At 43.3% G+C, this 21,234-nt stretch overlaps 1 protein-coding gene across 5 annotated transcripts in view; it reads right to left on the bottom strand.

The window, feature by feature from the left end:
* The window catches only part of INPP4B (inositol polyphosphate-4-phosphatase type II B), a 1,087,411-nt gene that overhangs the window by 111,805 nt on the left and 954,372 nt on the right, over positions 1-21,234 (bottom strand). For all 5 annotated transcript variants that reach the window (XM_075348265.1, XM_075348236.1, XM_075348245.1 and 2 more), the window contains 3 exons: positions 19,328-19,451; positions 10,875-10,992; positions 8,231-8,371 (listed from right to left, as the gene is read on the bottom strand). In XM_075348265.1, coding sequence (XP_075204380.1) covers positions 8,231-8,371; positions 10,875-10,992; positions 19,328-19,451 — 383 coding nt within the window. The remainder of the gene's footprint in view (positions 1-8,230; positions 8,372-10,874; positions 10,993-19,327; positions 19,452-21,234) is intronic.

The raw sequence follows: 21,234 nt of genomic DNA, 5'->3' as shown, positions 1-21,234 counted from the left end.
CTGCTGCTTTTTAGTGCATTAATAATGAACAAATAAAGTGTAATTGTAATGTAAATGCTGCAAGACCAATGCCAGCTACACCACAGTACTGATCATTCACTTTTAGTCTGTCACTTGCTGCTGGCACCTTTCCTACCTCTCTCCCTCTATTAATTGAATTTGTATTATTAGCAGACTAGGATGTGTGTGTTTATGATACGCTACTTAAGTGCTTTGGCAAAGCCTGTACGCAACGCAAGCATATTAGTCAGTTTAATACAGCTGCTTCTATGCAACTTGTTTGTATGTAGAATTCTGATCCACTATATACACAGTGTTTGTAGAATACAACTACCACATGTTGTATAGTGTTGTGCAAGCGTACTGACAAATTTTACCATCTCTGCACAAAATATACATCTTACGTAATGTTGCACAAGGATGCTAATAAATCTGCCCTTCTTCATAGAAAGTATGACTTTATCCAGGATGTAACTATGTACAGCTTGTATGACCTGCAGTTACGCATATTACGTAGAGATTATCAATACTGGTATCATATACGGTGATTCTTGACTATCAATTATCCCAATAAAGCTGTACAAACCGCTATGTATTATTCCATCCAGAATTTGGTTACACACAGTGTCTGTGGAACATGACTACGCAAATTACGTAAGTCTACGCAGACAGCATAACCGTCTTCCATTCCCTATGGTACTTCCTGTTTCACCCCCGGATGATGCTCACAGCAGAGGGTCATTAGCATATCGCATCCGATGCTTTCACATCGTATACTATGCGCAAGTGGAACCTTAGCCTCATGCTGTCATGATCCAGGCCGGCTTTTCCCTGCTGCTGGTTACACCCAGCTCTGGCCTGGTCATATCAGGGGTTAACTTCCTTTGCTTCGTTCTGGATTCCAGGACGCTATGTATTGCCTCTCTACTTATGGGTCAGTGCCAGTGATATTTCTGCCTTGCCGCTTGTATACTGTTTCTAGTTCGTCTGCCTGTCCCGGTCCCTGATTTCCCTCTGATTTGTGTTTCCCTCTGCATTCCTGAACTACCGCCTTCCGACTCGGTTCTGTTTTCTGACTTTGATATTGATCCTCCCTTTGCAGTGACTCGACTTTCCTGGCTAGACCCTAACTGTTTTACCACTCTATTGCCCCATGGTGGTTCGCCTGTGAACTGCCTTCTTAAGTTACTCTGCCGTACTTCAGCTGAAAAAAGAAAAGAAAAGAGAAAAAGATCATCATGATTAAGGGTGAGTGTTTCACCTGAAACGCGTAGTGCTGGTCATGTTATTCTTCGTGTCTGCATGATGAAATAAAGACGTGATTTCTTTGCCTGAAGAGCTGGACATTCTTTTCTTTTTTCACGTTGTACCGGGCTGTGGCAGTGCCTGTCTGTGCTCCAGGATGAAATCGGGATTGAGCTTTCACACGGTGAGCTGATACACACAATTGGGTACTTCAGCTGCCTTAGGCCCGTTTCACACATCCGGCATTTCGTCGGATGCCGGATCCGGCACGCATGCAGCACAGTACATTCATTTACAGTGGAAGCACAACACCATGCAGACAAATGCAGTAGTGCATTAAGCACATAACCGCATGGTGTCGCGCTTCCACTGTAAATGAATGTACTGTGCTGCATTCTCCACCCAGTTCTTTGGAAGAGGCTATGACCCAGGCCGTATGTATGGATCGGAGGTTGCAGGAGAGAGGAGTGACTCAGCAAGGTGCCGCATTATGCCCAGCCAAGTCCAAGGTTGTTCAACACGTGGAACCCATGGAGGTCAGTGCCACTGATTCCAAGGAGAAGGAGAGAAAACGCGACGGGATTGGAGGTTATGTTTCTATTGTGGAGGTTTGGGTCATTGGAGAAAGGACTGCCCCTCTTGCCACCTGACTTCTAAGCCATCAAGAAACACTTAAGTCTGGGTGATGATCGAGGAGATCACCCAGGCTCCCAGGTAACTTTTTCCTCATTCCAGAAAATTCTGTTGAAGGTTGAACTTTGTGTTTTAGGTTGTGGCATTCCTGTTTCTGCTTTTGTGGACTATGGATCCTCCATAAATTTCATTGGCTCTAGTCTGGTGTCCAAAGCTAAGATAGGGACAGTTAGGCTTTAGACTCCTGTTTACCTTGTTACTATTGATCAGACACCATTGTTCCAGAATGTTGTTGAACTTGTCTCTGAAGAATTTCTCCTTAAAATGGGGTCCCTGCATAAGGAACGTATCTCATGTCACGTCATGGACAACCGGCCAGCGGGACTGGTGCTGGCATTCCCCTGGTTACAGATGCATAACCCTGTTATTGATTGGGAATCTAGTGATATTGTGAAATGGGTTCTAATGGTTGTCTTTCTAGTGTACAAGTGTCTTTTACTAATCTGGAGGGTATTCCGGAGTACCTGAAAGATTTTGAAGACGTGTTATATGAAAAAGAGACTGAGGTCTTACACCACATCGCCCCTATGATTGTACTAATAACCTGATTCCGGGAACTAAATTGCCCAAAGCCTGTTTTTGGCCCAGAACGCACTGCTATGAAAAATTACATCTCCAATAGTCTGCGCAAAGGTTATATTTGTCCCTCTGTCTTGCCCATTGCAGCGGGGTTCTTTTTCATTTTTTTACGTACGCCAATGCCTCGTTTTTTGTGAACTACATAAAACTACAGTGAGAAATACTTATCCCCTTCCACTCATCCCTGATCTCTATAATCAGTTGTCCGGAGCTAAGTGGTTCTCTAAGCTGGACCTCAGGGGAGCCTATAACCTCATTCACATACGGGAAGGGAATGAGTGGAACACGGCATTTGTCACCTCAGAGGGTTTGTTTGAAAACTTAGTCATGCCTTTTGGACTTACTAACGCACCTGCCATATTTCAGAACTTCATGAATGACGTATTTTTTTATCTCATTGGGCATTTTAATGTGATATACTTTGATGATATTCTATTTTTTTTCATCAGACAAAGTCTCACATTGGTCATATACGTACAGTACTTAATAGGTTACAGGAGAATTCACTGTTTGTGAAACCTGAGGAATGTACTTTTTGTGTCCAGGAAATTTCCTTTCTCGGGTTTATCCTTTCTGCCAATGGGTTTTGTATGGACTCAAGTAAAGCTGGGTTCACACATAGCGACAACGACGTCGCTGTTACGTCACCATTTTCTGTGACGCAACAGTGACCTAGTAAGTCGCTGTTATGATCGCTGCTTAGCTGTCAAACACAGCAGACGCAGCAGCGATCATAACGACACGCATCGCTGTGGAAGCCATGCTGCACTTGGTAACTAAGGTAAATATCGGGTAACCATTACCCGATATTTACCTTGTTTACCAGCGCACACGCTTAGCGCTGGCTCCCTGCTCTCCTAGCCAGGGTACACATCAATTTAATTACCAGATGTGTACTCCGGCTACGTGTGCAGGGAGCCAGCGCTAAGCGGTGTGCTCTCAGGCTGCCAGTGCCGGCTCCCTGCTCCCTGCTCACGTAGCTGGAGTACACATCGGGTAATTAACCCGATGTGTACTCTGGCTAGGAGTGCAGGGAGCAGGGACCCGGCACTGGCAGCCTGAGAGCGGCGGTGCTAGTAACTAATGTAAATATCGGGTAACCAAGGAAAGGGCTTCTTGGTTACCCGATGTTTACCTTGGTTACAGTTTACCGCCGCTGCCAGACGCCGGCTCCAGCTCCCTGCTCGCTTCAGTTCATCGCTCTCTCGCTGTCACACACAGCAATGTGTGCTTCACAGCGGGAGAGCGATGAGCAAAAAATGAAGCAGGACATGCTTGTTCAGCCCGATCTCTTTGAACCGTTTATTGTGGAGGTGGATGCCTCGGAGAAGGGTGTTGGTGCAGTGTTATCCCAGGGATCCGCTACTTTAACCAATTTAAGACCATGTGTATTTTTCTCTAAAACGTTTTCCGCTGCCGAGAGGAATTATGACATAGGAAATCGTGAATTGTTGGCCATAAAATTGGCTTTTGAAGAATGGAGGCACTTTTTGGAGGGGGCTGTTCATCAGATCACGGTGATTACAGACCATAAAAACCTGTCGTACATCGAGTCTGCCAAACATTTAACTCCTAGACAGGCTAGGTGGTTGCTTTTTTTTCCCCGCTTTCATTTCTCTATTACCTTTTGACCCGGTTCCAAGAATGTTAAGGCTGATGCCTTATCGTGCAGCTTGGATCCGATCACCGCCCGAACCTCCTTCCTCCATTCTTCCTCTCGGGGTGGTTTTTGCTGGGGTGTCCTCCGAATTAGAGGCTGAGATTCATGATCCCTTGCTCCTCCTTTGTTAGCCAATACCAAGCTCTTTGTTCCTGTTCAGTTTAGGTTAAGGGTCCTCCAGGAGTTCCATGATTCTGCTCTTAGTGGCCATCATGGTGTCTCAGCCACTAGAAGAGCTATTGCCAGGTTGTTTTGGTGGCCTTCCTTTTACTCTGATGTTGCCGTGTTTGTGTCCGCATGTGATACGTGTGCTTGTTCTAAAATCCCCCATAACCAGCCGGTTGGGGAATTGGTTCCGTTGCCAATTCCGGATAGACCCTGGACTCATTTGTCCATGAATTTAAATGCAAGCAAAAATGTATAGAAAGTCGGACAGGAGAGGGGAGAGGGGAGGGGTAACAAGCGCTTTAAAGAGTCCTCCTCATCAAAGCGCTTGTTACAGCGCGAAACGGCTGTCGTTTGTCTGCCGCACCCGCACTCCCCTTTCCCCCACCTGATGTGATCTGTGTTTACAGAATAAATGCTGCATTTACCCCAGAGTGAGCTGCCGCTATTCTTCCTGTTACTGGACTTGTCCATGAATTTTATCACTGATTTCCCTATCTCAGATGATAAGATTGTTTTGTGGGTGGTGGTGGACAGTTTCAGCAAACAAGCGCACTTTGTTCCCTTGGCAGGTCTACCTAATGCGGAGACACTGTCTAAGTTTATTGAACATGTTGGTTGGCTGCATGGCATCCCTATGACCATTGTGTCTGACAGAGGGGTGCAGTTCGTGTCTAAATTTTGGAGTGCATTCTGCAAGAGTTTGGGTATCCAATTAACCTTTTTGTCTTCCTACCATCCCGAGACCAACAGGCAAACTGAGAGAACTAATCAGTCTCTAGAGCAGATTTTATGGTGTCTGCCTTCATCTCAGCAGGATGATTGGTGTTCCTTGTTGCCTATGGCCGAATTCGCTTTCAATAACCGAGTCAACTAGTCTACTGACACCACCCCATTTTTTTGTAATTATAGTTACCATCCCCATTTTGGTGAATTTTCCAGACTGGATTATGGGTGCCCAGGGGCTGATTCGGCAGTCCACCGATTGTGGGAGGTCTGGAGGGAGGTACAGAGGAATATTGGGGTGGCCCAGGGCAGACAAAAGTGCTTTGCCTATAAGCGACGTTCCATTGGCCCCAATTTTCAGGTGGAGAACAAGGTATAGTTGTCTACCAGGAACATCCGTTTGAGACTTCCATCCGCTAAGCTGGGTCCCAAGTTTATTGGTCCATATGAGATTATCGAGGTTATTAACCCAGTGGCCCTTTCGTCTGCACTTGCCCAAGTCGTTCCACATTCCCAATGTATTTCACAAGTCCCTTCGTAAATCGTTCATTCTCTCCTCTGCTGAGTCTCGTCTCCGTGCTCCCCCCTCCTGTCTCTGTCGATGGCCAGACAGAATATGAGATGGGACACATCGTTGTCTCTCGCATGGTTTGCAGCTCACTTCAGTACTTAGTACATTAGAGGGGTTACAGACCTGAGGACCGATTCTGGGTCCTGGCGCGATCAGTCCATGCTGACCGACTGGTTCATGCCTTCCATAAAAGGTTTTCTGGGAAACCTGGGGGTCCGGTGTTGTGAATGTCAGTTATGCTTTTGCTGCTATGAGGCTCCCTCTTGTGGCCAGGAATGGTTTGGACAGAGACCAGGTGTGTTGAGCAATGGGCGTTTCCATTGCTAACTCTCTGCCTATTTAGACTCTGGTCTGCTAGCAGGCTATGCCGGATGTCAGTTGTTCTTTGTACACCAGCCTGCTTCATCCTGCTCCAGACCACATCTACCCCAGATAAGTGCTTGGTTCTTTCTTATGTTGTTTTGTTCATTTTGCTCTTATCTGAGTTTGTCATTTGCTGAGGTTATTGTCAGTTTATTTGCATGCAGGAATCTTCCCTCTCAGTTGCTTAGCTGGGAAGCTCCCTCCAGCTATGTTTGGAGTATTGCTTCTATAAGTCCATGTGTGTGTTACTTCTTGAATTTGTATAGTTCCTGCTTTCTGTTCATTGGTATGACATAAGCGCCTGGTATAGGACGGAGTTTAGATCTAGCGATCTGAGGGTTTTTGGTACTATCAGGTTTTTGGATTTTTGTAGGGTTTTTCTCTGGCCACCATCAGTCCTTTTCCTATCCTGTCCTATTTAGTCAGTAGGGCCTCACTTTTGCTAATCCTATCATCTATCTGTGTATTGTGTTTTCCTATATCACCGTCTTTGAATGTGGGGGGATTGCTATTCTTTGGCAATCTATTTTCTGAGGCAGAGAGTTATTCATCTTTCCTTGCTTTAGGATAGCTAGTTCTCCAGCTGGGTTCGCGGTGCACAGGATGCTAGTTCACCCCTCGGCTACTTCTAGTGTTGATGGTTAGTAAGGGGATGGCGGCCAGATTAGTTGCCAATGCTCTTGTCACCTTTTGCCAATGATTTATGGTGGTCTTCCATGGTTCTGGATCATAACAGTCCGGTGTCTTCCCTTGAGAAGGGGGTATTGTCATGGTCCAGTCTGGCTTTTCCCTGCTGTGGTTACACCCAGCTCTAGCCAGGTCTTGTCAAGGGTTAACTTCCCTTGCCTCGTTCTTGATCCCAGGACGCTATATATTGCCTCTCTACCTATGGTTCAGTGCTAGTGGTATTTCTGCCTTGCAGCTTGTATAGTGGTTCTAGTGAGTGTTCCCGATCTGTTCTGCCTCCCTGCTACTGTGTCCTGACTTTGACCCTCCCCCGTTCATCTGCCTGTCTTGGTCCCTGATTTCCGTCTCCTGTCTGTTATTTGTGTTTCCCTCTGCATACCGGATCTTCGACTTGGTTCTGTTTTCTGACTTTGATAATGATCCTCCCTTTATAGTGACTCGACTTTCCTGGCTAGACCCTGACTGTTTGACTACTCTATTGCCTCCTGGTGGTTCGCCTGTTAACTGCCTGCTGAAGTTACTCTGCTGTACTTCAGCTGCCTTTCCGTTAGTGTTTCTTTGTCTCTCCTTCACTACTCTGCTGCCACCTAGTAAGGATTATGCTGTACTAAGTCTTACTAGCCCCTTTTACAGCGTGACACATGCATTTTGTGGCAATTAATAGTTTTATACGGATTCTCCTTTGAGTGCAGACGTTATAATTGCATGGTGCTTTATATTCACTTTCTGGGATGTGTGTTTTTTGTATGTTTTTAATTTTATACCAATAAATTGTATACATTTTGTATTGAGTGAGTGCCGTGTTTTGCCATGCGCTTTTCTTTCTGATTTCTGATGTCCTTTGCCGGGCATTTCAGCACCCTTTAAATTACTATTTCTTATCATTGGCTGTGCATCCTTTCCTCTTCTTCTACTTATAATCAAACTACAACACGTATCTTCTTCATTGCTTCAGTTGTACAACACATTACTGTCTTGAGTATTTGTCCAATATTTTCGAGATTTCTCTCGATATCTGTATTGCTGAACTGTATGCTCTATCCTAAATCAACTTTAAATGGCTGCTGCATTCCATGCTTTGGCTTTTATACAGGCTCTAATAGTCCCTCCTGGTTGGTTGCACTATACCATGTGATGAAATAACGGCAAGGTATTATAAGGAAGCTTGTGCAGTCACACCTGAGGTCCTGTGAGAATTCTGTGGCTGATGGAATCTACTGTAATGTGTAAATTAGTGCTGGGGATTTTTCTTTTTGCTAAAATTAAATCACAAATTGTTTCAATTTGCTGGGACCTGTGAATTTCCAAATTTTGACACTAATTTGATTTGGATAGAATCTATTTATTAATCTCTACTGAGAAACCCCTTTAATGCATTAGCAGACCCCTTATCTGAACACTACACAAGAAGAAACGTGATGAAAGTGCTGTCACGGCATTTGTGATTTCTGTCCTTAATCATTTATTTACAGATCTACTACATTAGAGTTGCATGCAACTTCTTTCTGAACAGTTCATTTACTTTAAAAAATCTTTCTTACCTATCCGCAATTGTTTGCTGCTCATTAATTCCAACATTAAAAAACACCGGGTAAACATTCAGCAATTTTCCATCTTTTATCTCTTGTGGAAGAAGCTCAAACATTTTAGTTGGAACTTTGACCTCAACCTCATAGTGCCCCCTACAAGGAAAATGGAGAAAAATGATGAAAATAAATGATATGGTGCATGTTTCATAATGGTGTATTAGCTTATTTTACATGTTCCCTCTAAGACCTATTTTTTAGATAAAAACACAGAGAATAAGAAAGCTAATTAAACTTGATGTAATATTACTATTGCAATCTCGTCATCAGGAAAACAATGGAAAAGTAACGGCACCAGATACTAATACTTTGGGTTTTTTTGTGATGAAGTAACCACGCCCAAAGAATGTAAAACATGTAACCGTGCATACATGTGTCATCACAAAGCTATTATAATTTGGATATTATACAAATACTGTTATATGGCTAAAAATCACAAGCAAATGATACAGAGCTGGACCTGAGGCCATTTTTACACATAAATTTAAAAGTCCGAACCCGCATGGGTTCAAAGGTACCCGAATTCTCAGTAAATTCCGGGTATTCATACGGATCCCGCACTCAAGTAATACAAAAAATAAAGGCAAAATAAAGAAAAAATAATAAAGCTAGCGGGCTGTACTGAAGGCTCTGTTGCAGCTGTCACTGATTCCTGGCTTCTCATTACCTTCATTGCATATGCAATGCTTTCCTGGCCCAACAGCATCTGTGATTGGTTGAAGTCAGACCGCGCCCCCACTCTGTGTGACAGCAAGTCTGATGAGTCCAGTCACAGACCCTGTATGCAAGTCTATATTGTACAGTAAAAATAAATAAAAAAAATGGCATAGGGTCCCCCCATATTATGATACCCAGCACAGATAAAGCATACAGCTACAGGCTGCAGCCCCCAGACATGTGCTTCTCTTGGCTCTGTGTGCACTTCAGGCAGAGACTGAGCAGCAATCAGTGGTGACATCACTCAGGTTAGTTGCGGGCACAGCTGTAGATCCCCACAGTCCTCCACCTGTGAAAACAGCTAACCTGACCTCTATAACAATGGGTCTCCCCAACTTAAGAATACTAGCTCCCAGCTGTCGGGCTTTATCATGGCTGGGTATCAAAACTAGGGGGACCGCACGCTGTTTTTTTAAAATTATTCATTTAAATAGTTTCAAAAAAGCCTCATGCAGTTCCTCCTACATTGATACACAGACAAGAAAAGCGCACGGCTGGAGCTGCAGCCTGCAGCTGTATGCTTTATCTGTGCTGGGTATCATAATACGGGTGGACCCTACGACAAATATTTTATTTATTTATATATTTATTTTTATACCATGGTAGACGCACATAGCATTTGTGATTGGATGTAGTCAGCTGACACTCAGGTGGGGGCGCATCTGGCTGCAACCAATCACAGACATCGGTGGGTAGTGAAAGCAGTGATAATGCAATGAAGTCAATGAGCGGCACCAGAAGTGAATGAGCAGCCAGGAAGCAGTTATAGTCATGCCGGAGACTCGGTAAGTATGAATCGCTTGTTCCTATCCACTATCCCTTCTACCACCCTTTTTAATTACTGGATTCTGGTAGAGATTTATGGGGTCCGACTTCTGGCTAGATATCTGGTATCAGTCCCGGGCCAAGTTTTTTTAACCTGGTTAAACCTGCCGGACTCTGTTATTTGCGAGTCCACCCATCTCTTGTGACCATACATATTGGGTTAATGGAATCAGAAACTCCTGATTTTGAAAAGATTGACTGACCATCAAATGTGAATGAAAACTATCACTACTCACTCTTCTTAAGAAGGGGCTAGTATTTTGTTTTGTTCTTAAAGGGATTGGACCAAAATTGCAGATTATCACCAGATAGGTGATAAGTTGCTGATTGCTGAAAGTCACTCTGATGGGACTCCCATCAATTATGAGAATTGGGGTCTTGAGTCTTCTGTTTGAATGGAGTGAAACTAAAGTATGTGCATTGCTGCTCTATTCAAAGTCTCTGTGACTGATGGAAGCAGTCGAGGTTGTACTCTCCGAACTAGTCGGTTCCATAAACAATTAATAGAATAGTAGTGCACATATTTGCCTACTGCAACATTCAAGCAGGAGCTCTGGTCTTGATTGGTGGGGTTCCCAGCAGAGAAGCCATCCAGTAAGCAACAGCTTATCACCTATTTAGGTGATAAGCTGCAATCTTTGTAAAACCCCTTTAAGGAAGAGAAGCCACAATTTTTTTTTCCATTAGAACAGTAATAATAAGGAAACAGATCATACTTCAACTTTCAGGTAATAACGCTGAAATCAAACAGATCCAGAAATAACTATTTAGGGATACGACTTCTTATTTATCATACACGTCTGTGTCTAATTTAATTCAGAAATGAAAATGTCAGTTTTATAAATGGAATTAATTACTCCAAACACAGACAACATACAAGTACAAAGATATAACTTGTGATTCAATACCAAGGAATTGATTGTGGCAATTTTAGTATCACAATGCACCATAACACTAATTACTTGTGAAATCTTTTGCGCTTTGAAAAACAAAATGCTTTCTTAATCTAATTTTCCAAGACGTTAGAAAGGCAATGTCTGGTACAAGCAATTCTTACCGTCTCCCAGTCACAACAGGAAGAAAGTCATCCGATTTAGCTTCAGTTATTTTAAATACTACGTGCCTCAAATCTGAAATGCCAACAGCCATGTCTTCCAGCATTCCCACTTCCTCACCTAGGTGCAACATGGATAACAAAAGTGACATAAAAGTGCAATTTTTCAATATAAACAACTGTATACATAGCAGAAAATCCTTTGTAATAGAATCTTGTATTAGATATATCACTATCACATTTTATTAATGTACAAAAGCCACCAAAAAAACGAGCAATTCTTCCCTTCTTTTATCCCATTCTGTATGGTATGCAACCAAAAACTGATACATTTTGAAATAATTTTTCTATGTCTGTCCAAGGAGATAAATTATTGCCTCCACCTCTTTTGTGTAGGTATGAGTCTGGCTGTAAGGCAACTGACTGCAGTAGAAGCCTCCATGTATTGCTGGGACAAATATTGTTAAACTCCACCCATTGAAAAAGTACTATCTTCTCATATATATGTGAGGAAAAAAGGTGATCCCAATCCCTTTGTTATGTGCACTTTCCCATGTATTTTTCTTCATACACTGTAGTCTAAGGTCAACAACCATCCAAAAAAGCTTATTGAAGCAGAAGCGAGACAAAGTGGCACAGAGATTTCCGACTTCAGCTGCTTCTCAGCAGCAGGTGGACTTCACAGTTGTTGGACCTTTAACGATCATACATTGAGATATGCCATCAATGTTTCTTGTGATAATTAGGAGTCAAATAAAAGTGGAGCTTTTCTGCGCTAACGTACGAGAGAATGACGAAGTCCAAAAGTGCTGAATAAAATGTAGGTGATATTATTCTACGAGTTTCGAAGTGTGTCCTCACTCCTTCATCAGCACACCGATCAATGTTTCTTCACTAAGCAATTCATTCATTCAATCATTCATTCATTCATTCATTCATTCATTCATTCATTCACCCATTCCTACTACAGGATTAACCTTCTTTTTGGAATATGCTTTTCTTTTAGCTGGAAGCCCTATTTAAAGGGACTCTGTCAGCAGGTTTCTGCAATGTAAGCTAAGACAGCATGCTGCAATAGTTAAAATAGAGACTTCAGCACTGTGTTTGTTATCTCACAGTCTTTTTTTGTTTACCTGCAATGTTAGCTAAAGCCTGGTATATTTATCATTAGTGGGTCTCAGCAGCACGTGAGCTCTAGTCTGACTCCTCCTCTCCTGTAATTAGCAGCTTCTGTCTATAGAACTGTACACTGAAATTCTGGTGTGGGCGTGGACAGCTTGTTAGGCTGTGCTACATACAAAGTCTAAAGTCTTTCACCCTGTCAGAATGGCTGCACACGGAAATATAAGTGATACATTGTTGAACTCATGGCCTATTTGCCAACATCATGCTACTCTCAGATCAGGTAGCAAAAACCTGCTGACAGATTCCCTTTAAGGAATGGTAGAGAAGTTTCCTCACTTCACAGCGTAACATTTCTTTTCTCAAGCTGTATTTTAAATTACCGTACTTCGAAAGACCAGAATGTAAGGTATGACCCAGCCGTGTGTTAATCATCGATGCTTGCAACACTCATTCATTTAATATGCTCTGCATGTAAAGAGGAGAAGTGCACAACACTGAGCTGGTTGGACACGTTTCAGCTGACTGATTTACAGCTCACTTTAGGCTGCTGAGGTTGATGACTGATTTTCATAGCTGCTGGTTGAGTGGGTAAATCACAGCTGCAATAGCTTCAAGCAGGTATAAGAATCTAGCAAATTATGCATCCTTGTTCTTTAAGTGGCTGTGCATGGTTTCTGAAGCAAGAGAGCTATAATAATTATTCCAGGAAAGAAATTACTCAGTATGTTGTGAGCAGTTAAGAGATTATCACTTACTGATTACCAAAACCAACAGGGAAGAATTGTCATTTTGCATGGTTAATTAAGTTGAGCTTAAAGTCAAAAGCAATAGATTTGCTTATAACTAATGTACATGACTTCTGTTTTAGGTTAGGAGACATGTTACTAGAGTTACGTACTATAACCAAAACTGCACCATCGTAGTAAGGTTCATGGATGCATACAAATTTCGGCCAAGATTCATCAAGACCAGCCATTGATTGAAGTGTTCATGATGATAGTGTATCCTGGAGTCAGAGGTGCCATATTCATTATCAGGTGCATGATCATAAGGCCTTAAACACACGGCAAGAAAAACGGTGCGAGTCGCATTCCACTCGGACCAATATTACCCTGTGTGTCAGCGCACATGAACGATTATTTTCTCACCCCTAATCGGACCGAGAAAACAATTGCAGCATGCTGCGATTGTAATGTGAGTCTTCTTTCTCTCGCACCCATTCACGTCAATGGGGCGAGAGAAAAATCGCACTGCACTCGCAGTACACCGGTGTATCGCGAGTGCAGGGCGAGAATGGTAATAGCCAGATACAGAGGAGAGGGAGATAAATCCCTCCCTCCCCTCCTCCATGCCGGCCCTCCCCTCCTCAGTGCCGGCCCGCCCACCGCAGCTGAGGTCCGATCGCATGATCAGACCTCAGTCACAGGGACACTCGCATGACACTCCGCTCTGCTGTACTGCCAGCGTGAGCCGAGTGTCATGTGAGGGGATCGCAGTAATCCCCTTGTGGCCCCAGCCTTAATGAATCAGGCACATCTGACCAGTGGTGTGAGATTCCATACTCTTACATAAATCTTACTCCAGTCCAAGATGGAAGTAAGATTTGTGGCGTAAGACATACTGCGGCTTGTCATGAATTTGACAAGCCCTGTCATGCTCCAATCTCACCCATTTTGGCGAAACTGGTGTGAAAATGTTAAAAGTTACAAAATTCTTGTATAGCTATGCATTTTCCAAAAACTTCACAACTTTTCAAAGCATATTATCCCAGAACCGATGAACCGGGGTCTTTGTGTCTGTGTTGTAAATTTTCTTTTTCACTTTTTCATCTACTTCTACCTATCTGTCAGGTTAAGGCCGCTATTTAAATCTGACAGCAGCCATATTTTAGTTTCCTATCAGTGCTATAAAGCAATGACTTACTATGCAAATAAAAAGGGATAGGACTAATTATGAGCGAGGACTATCATGCTCGGGTGCCCGGTAATCGTAACCAGGAGGTCGGATGCTCAAATGGACTTGACTCGTTTATCGAGTATAATGGAAGTCAACGGGGAACTTGAGCATTTTTCTGAAAGGATTTCCGGAAGAATTCTTGATTTCCCCATTGAATTCCATAATACCCAGTACACGAGTTGAGCCCAACTGCTCATTACGAGACCCGAGCATGGTAGAGCTCACTCATCACTAGATAAGAACCCACATGTGACCATACAGTTGGCGTTAATAGAGAACTGCATACACATCGTCACTAGGTAGTTTTTCATGCACTTCTTACCATGAACCAAATACAAATGTCTATTCAAGTGGTATAACGTACCTTCCAAAAAATGTCTAGGAACAGTCAACGCCTCTGCTATTGAGTCATATCCTTTTCAGTGATTGTACAAGGCAATAACCTCTTATGTTAACTTTTAGACTACTTTGTGCACGAACCGAGAATATTAGTAAATTGGGATCCCTTGCCTTTAGGAATGTGCTAACATTCCTCAGGAAACTTTCCAGAAGCTCTGCCTTGCACAGCATCATCACATTTGTATACTTTATTAAATTTTAAGGGATTTACAATAACAGGGGAGGGGGTAATTGAAGTATTTAAAATGCATTCTTAAAAATATTGTTGAAAGAACAAAGAAGGGGAAAAGGAAGGGAAGAAAGGGTAGGCTAAAAGTGGATGGGAGAAGGGGTATTGTAGGGAAGGCGGGAATGGGAGGGGTTAGGGAATATAAAGGGGGAGGAGCAAGGGAAGGACGAAGACGTTGAGGCAATTCGTTAAGTTTCAAAGTCAAGCAAGATTATAAACTCATATTCATTTAGAACAGTATATAAACACATTCAGAAATAACATATTATATTTATATTATTTATAGAATGTCAAGGAACTAAGTCAAAACAAGGTTTGGCATGTATTTCTGGGACCAAAGAGACTATCTTATTTTATATCTTTGATATTTTTTTTCTTTTAACACAATATTATACAATATTAATATTATATATATTTATATATAGAAATTATGAGCTGAAACCCTGTCCGTAACTTCTGAAATAGATGGTATTCTTCCTTCTCTCCAGTTGGCTGCTAATAAATTCTTAATAACTAAGAACATGTGACAGACAATGTATCTATATTTTTTCTCGTATTCTTCTAACCCTATGGAAAGAATAACCAATTCTGGAGTAAGATTTATATATTTTGTAAATAATTGCTTTAAGAGGTGCATCATCACATTTGCGTCATGTCATAACAGCCAAGGGTGCTATACTAAGTACTAAAGATGCTTATCATTAAGGTGTTCAATAATTCTGAGATTACAGTAGTCATGAAAGGGAACTTGTCACCAGTTTTTTTATTACCTAATCAGCGAGTAGCATTATATAGAGGCAGAGACCCTGCTTCCAGCGATGTGTCACTTACTGAGCTGCTTGTTGTAGTTTTGATAAAATCACTGTTTTATCAGAAGGAGATTAACACTAGCGGAATAGTAAAGCTTCTGTTAGGTAGTCCTCTATATTAATGATCTCTGTATATAACCCATGACCCACTAGTGATTGATATTTTCTGCCTATGCACAGTGTAAACAGAAAGCTGTCAATAAGTGGTGTGGGCAGGGTTATACAGAGTTCAGCATTCAAGGGGCTGTGGTAGACAGAACAGTGTTTTTTTTCAAAATGACAGCAAACAGCTCAGTAAGTTACACATTGCTTGAATCAGGATCTCTGCCCCTACATCATGCTGCTCTGAGATGGACAACAACCTGGTGACAAATACTTTTTAAAAATGTCATTTCAGGATGAATTTGGAGAAACTACTAGTTATAATAGTTGCCTTCAGCAATTTACAATTGCTCTTGTTTTATTGGTTTACAGCAAACAGCAGAAAAATCTAAAATGCAATGCTAGATGAATAATTTGGATAGCAACTGTTTAAGATTATGTAATTAATAATATCCTGTAATCATATAGGTAGGGAAGAGGTTGTGGAATATTATATCTGCTACAACAGCATATTCGGACACAGACAGAAGAGGGCTCCTGTGAAAGAAGAGTAAGGCTATGTGCGCACGTTGCGCAAATACATGCAGTTACGCTGCGCTTTGTAGCGCAGCGTAACTGCATGCGTCCTGCGTCCCCTGCACAGTCTATGGAGATTGTGCAGGGGCCGTGCGCACGTGGCGTCTTGGAGCGCAGCGCTTCGGCTGCTGCCCGAAGCGCTGCGTTCAAGAAGTGACATGTCACTTCTTCCGTGCGCTTTGCCGGCAGCTCCTGCTCTGACTATGGGAGGAGCTGCAGGCAGAGCGCATGGCATCGGCTTTTTTTTTTTTTTTTCTACGGACATTTTCTGCAGCGATTTGAAGTGCACATGTGCTCTTCAGATCGCTGCATAAAATTCTGCAGGGCTAGTACGCAACGTGAGCACATAGCCTAAATGGGCCCTCTGCATTGTAATAGTTCAGTCTATGACAGAAGCTTCATGGTGGCTTTTTTAGGTAGAAGTTGACCCTGTTACTAGTTGGGACCCTCTGTGGCTTCACAGGTTGCCGCAATGTTATGTTTGCCCTTGCACTAGAGTGTATTTAACTGTAAGGGGTACTTTGCACGTTGCGACATCGCAGGTGTGATGTCGGTGGGGTCAAATCGAAAGTGACGCACATCCGACGTCACTGTCGTCATCGAAGTATGTGAATCCTTTTACATACGATTAACGAGCGCAAAAACGTCGTTATCGTATGATCGGTGTAGGGTCCGACATTTCCATAATTTTGCAGCAGCGACGGTACGATGTTGTTCATTGTTCCTGCGGCAGCACACATCGCTGTGTGTGAAGCCGCAGGAGCCAGGAACATCACCTTACCTACGTCCCGGCTGCAATGAGGAAGGAAGGAGGTGGGTGGGATGTTTACGTCCCGCTCATCTCCGCCCCTCCACTTCTATTGGCCACCTGCCGTGTGACATCGCTGTGACGCCGCATGACCTGCCCCCTTAGGAAGGAGGCAGGTCGCCGGCCAGAGCGATGTCGCAGGGCAGGTAAGTGCATGTGAAGCTGCCGTAGCGATAATGTTCGCTACGGCAGCAATCACAAGATATCGCTGCTGCGATGGGGGCAGGGACTATCGCGCTCGACATCGCAGCATCGGCTTGCGATGTCGTAACGTGCAAAGTACCCCTAAGGCTATGTGCCCACGGAGAAAGTGTCCTGCGGATATATCCGCAGGACATTCCGCAGAAGCTCCCAGAAAACCGCAGCACAACTTTGTCTGTTTACATGCTGTGGTTTTATTACGGAATGTCCTGCGGATATGCTGCAGTAATTCTGCATTGAGGATACAGTAGCATGGCTTCGGCACTGCATCCTCAATGCAGAACAAGTGCTGCAGTGATCGGGGCGTTCATACCTCCATCACGCAGCACTTCTCTCCGGCGTCTGTCAGCGTCTGCACTGTGCAGGAGAAGGTGGACAGGCCTGAACTAGCTCTGGCTGTCACATGACCGGAGCTCGTGCAGGCCCCGCCCACCTCCTGCTTCCTGCTCCTAGCTCCACTGCCGTCCTCTGCAGCGAGGGAAAGTGACCGGGTGTCTGCTATCAAGGCAGGTAAGTATGGGACCAAGGCAGATTTCCGCAGGTAATTCCACAGGAATAATTGACATGCAGTTATGTGCGGCTGCAGGACATCCACAGCATATTCCGCAACTGCAGATACCCCAGCATGGACACAGCACTCCCCATGTCCCATAGGATAACATAGGGAGTGTCTGTACTTCCTGAAACCTGCGGTTTTATCTGGAAAATCCAGATAAATCCGCAGGAGCAAGCTCCCGTGGGCACATAGCCTAAGACTACATGCGCACGCTGCATCTTTTTGTGTTCACAAACTGCAGACAAAACTACACCTTGTCAGAGAGAGCCTGGAAATGTCACAAAAAAACGCTTGTAATTGTAGATGCATTTTTGCTGCGTTTTCGGTGCGTTTTTGGTGCGTTTTTCACAACATGCATTTTTGCTGTGTTTTTGTGACAAATGTTGACAAAAACGCAGGAAGAATGAACATGCTGCATTTTTTTTGTCACAAACTTTTGACAAATAAAACGCTGACAAATAAACTGCAATGTGCACATAGAAAATCTGACTTCTCATAGACTTTGCTGGGAAGTAAAGTTCTGACAACAAAACTGCAGCCTAAAACGCAGCAAAAAACGCAGCGTGCGCATGTAGCCTAAAAATAGAAATTCTCTGAAATCCACAAGTTACTGGAGATCATCTAGAAACTCAATATCAACTACAGATCAGAACACGTGATCTCAAGAAAACAACTCAGGTGAAACGACTAACACATGGGGATGTTGGAAACTTTCCAAGCACGCGGCACTTACACACATTTACCTCTGAACTTTGAACTCAGAGCTTAAGACATTAGTATTTCCTTCACTCTTTATACCTACAGTTCACACAGTTTATTATGTTACCTTGTTAAGTTTTATATGGTACCTATAAAGAACTGACTTTCTGGCCTTGAGTTACTCAACCTTCAATGACCCATACCATCTACCTCATCCAATGACCAAAGAGTCGCTTCATTAATAGAACCAGAATTCAAAACACCCAAGATATGAATTGACAAGAAATGATCTGTGTATTATCTTAGTTACTTGTGATAAGCGAGCGCTACCATGATCGGGTGTTCTGAACTGGAAGCGAGCAGTTGGGTGCTCGGACGGGCTCGGATCGCGTACTGAGTATAATGGAAGTCAATGGAGAAGTCAAGCATTTTTCCAGAAGATATTCCTGAAAATTGTCGAGTTTCCCTTTGACTTCCATTACACTCGGTACTTGAGTTGAGCCCTTCTGAGCATCTGACTACTTGTTTCGAGCACCGAGCACTCGATCATGGTAGTGCTTGCTCATCACTATTAGTTATATATAAATTGCGATCATGAAAAGTTCAATATGTTTTACACAAAAAATGAAAAACGCAATCTCTTTAAATGACTGAAATAGATCGCGTTAGCCAGGAACATTATTGGATATGTTGGAGAATATTTTTCTGTCATCGCTCATTATTGCAGAATCAACATGAGTGAATGGAAATCTGCCAAGTGGCTACTAGCTGCTGCCAAAATAAACAAATGTGGGATAGCGGTGTATCTACAACGATTATGTGCTTTATCTATTCAGCTAGAATAGAAATGAAATACATATGTATTCTACACTTGCTCTCTAAATGAATAGAGATGGCACCGATCCAACAAATATATAATCCACAGGTGTTGTGAATGAACTATAGTACTTTTTCACAGGGCGCCCGTGGGGCAGTGGGCGCGGGTGTAATACTTACTATATGTACTGAGAAGGCCTTCATATTGCACTAGTAACCCCACAGTGTGCAGCTGCTGCAGAAAGCCCTGATTGTGTAAACTTGAATGCAGCTTCATCATAAATCCACAGATCAGGCCTGAAAGCTGAAACGAAAATAGGGAAAGTCAGCAAAGTCAGCTTTCATTTTATTTTTTTAAAGAAAAACATTTAATTGTTAAGTTCTGACTTATCTGGTAAAAAGTAATTGTTGTGGTTACTGAATTACAAATATGAAGAAAGATTTTGGGACCAACTCATTGCATTTTGGTTGCAAGCTTGTGCATTTTGGCAAAACTACTGACAATACCTCATACATATGTACATATGTACATATATATATATATATATATATATATACATATATATATATATATATCTGCACATTTTTAGATTTCCGTCCACAAGTCCACCTATGTTCGCCTTGTAAACTACGGTGCCTGTTCTGGTGGGATGCCCTTATATACTAATTATATTATATGGGCATCATCAATAGGCTGTAAACCAGACACTGTGCACTATATGTGTGTGACTGGCGCCCTATGCAAGCCATATCTGTGTGCAATTAACCCCTCCATGAATTTATAGATGTGCGAGTGGTTGTTTTTCCTCAAAATTTTGCACCAGTGTTGCCTCCGCCTTTATCACGTTGGGCTGGTGCACCCTGTAAGTGCATTAATTTTGTGACCTGTGTTGGTAATTATGTCTTCTTTTTTCTGTTATGTTTTCTTTTATGGAATGCATTTCCAGCTTTTTTATCTATTTTTTTTATGTTTTTTGTCTTTTTTTTAATTTGCACATGATTATTTTATTTTGCTCGTTTATATCTCTATTTTAGGTCTTCACTAGTGATGGGCGAGCAGTATAATGCTTGGTAGTCAAAATGATGAGTGAACGATGCTTGGGTACTCATTACTCAAGTCGAGCTGATCAGACGCTCAAATGGGCTCAACTTGAGTAACGAGTATAATGGAAGTCAATGATTGGGTAGTTCAGCTCTCCGACCCCATATAGCCAGCCATAAACAGACCATTTCTGGGGGGCACGGTAGGGCAGAATTTTTTCCTTATATTTTTTTGGGACACATGGAGCACCCCACGGGTCATCGGGGGATACTCGTCGCCGGGCCTGGTGAGGGGTCAGGGGGATGGATGTCACGGGTGGCCTGCCCAGTTTTGTGATCCCGAGGTGTCCAGAGAGAAGGGGTATTATATGGATGGGGATTATAGTGGGAACATTGTTGTAACGCCACTTGCGGTTATGCGGCCAGGGGTTAGCCGCCGCTACTGTCGTTGTCCTCCGGGGCGGATGGTAGTAGCAGCCAAGATGGTTTCGGTCCCCACAGGTGGAGCGGGCCCCGGGCAGGATGATGAGGGGAGTAGTACTTGGCCGTTGGCACCGGAGCGCGAGGCGCCGGCAATAACAGGCTCACATAGTCTCTGCGATTCCAGGTAGTTTTACTCACTGTTATGCTGCTCACCCAGGAAGTACTGGTCACCCACTGTGATGGGCCCTGTCAAACTCGGTTCCTTTGGAGGTCAGTCCGGTGCGGTCGTCAGTGGGCCCTTCCTCTCAGCACCTTGTAAGATGGATCCCCGTGGCTTAAAGCTACTTGGGGACCCCAGTCCATGTTGAGTTTGCAGGTGCCGTGGTTTCACAATGGGGCCTTACTCAGATCTAGGCCCAGGAATCTATGTGGCACTGTGCTCCATGCACTTGCCCAGGGAGATGTGCAATCCCCCTGTCCCACCAGATTTTGGAAAACCAACTTGAAGTATGATCTTCCCTAGGGTTCTGCACCCGTGCTGCGCTGGACCCGAGGGAGCAATCAAGCTCACCCCTCGGTGACCGTGTAACTCCTGTGTCCCACCAGAAACACCGGTGATACTG

This window comes from Anomaloglossus baeobatrachus, chromosome 1, assembly GCF_048569485.1.
Source record: "Anomaloglossus baeobatrachus isolate aAnoBae1 chromosome 1, aAnoBae1.hap1, whole genome shotgun sequence".
NCBI classification, from domain to species: Eukaryota; Metazoa; Chordata; class Amphibia; order Anura; family Aromobatidae; genus Anomaloglossus; species Anomaloglossus baeobatrachus.
The sequence above is the reverse complement of the archived record's forward strand: the minus strand, read 5'-3'. Positions and strand labels throughout refer to the sequence as shown.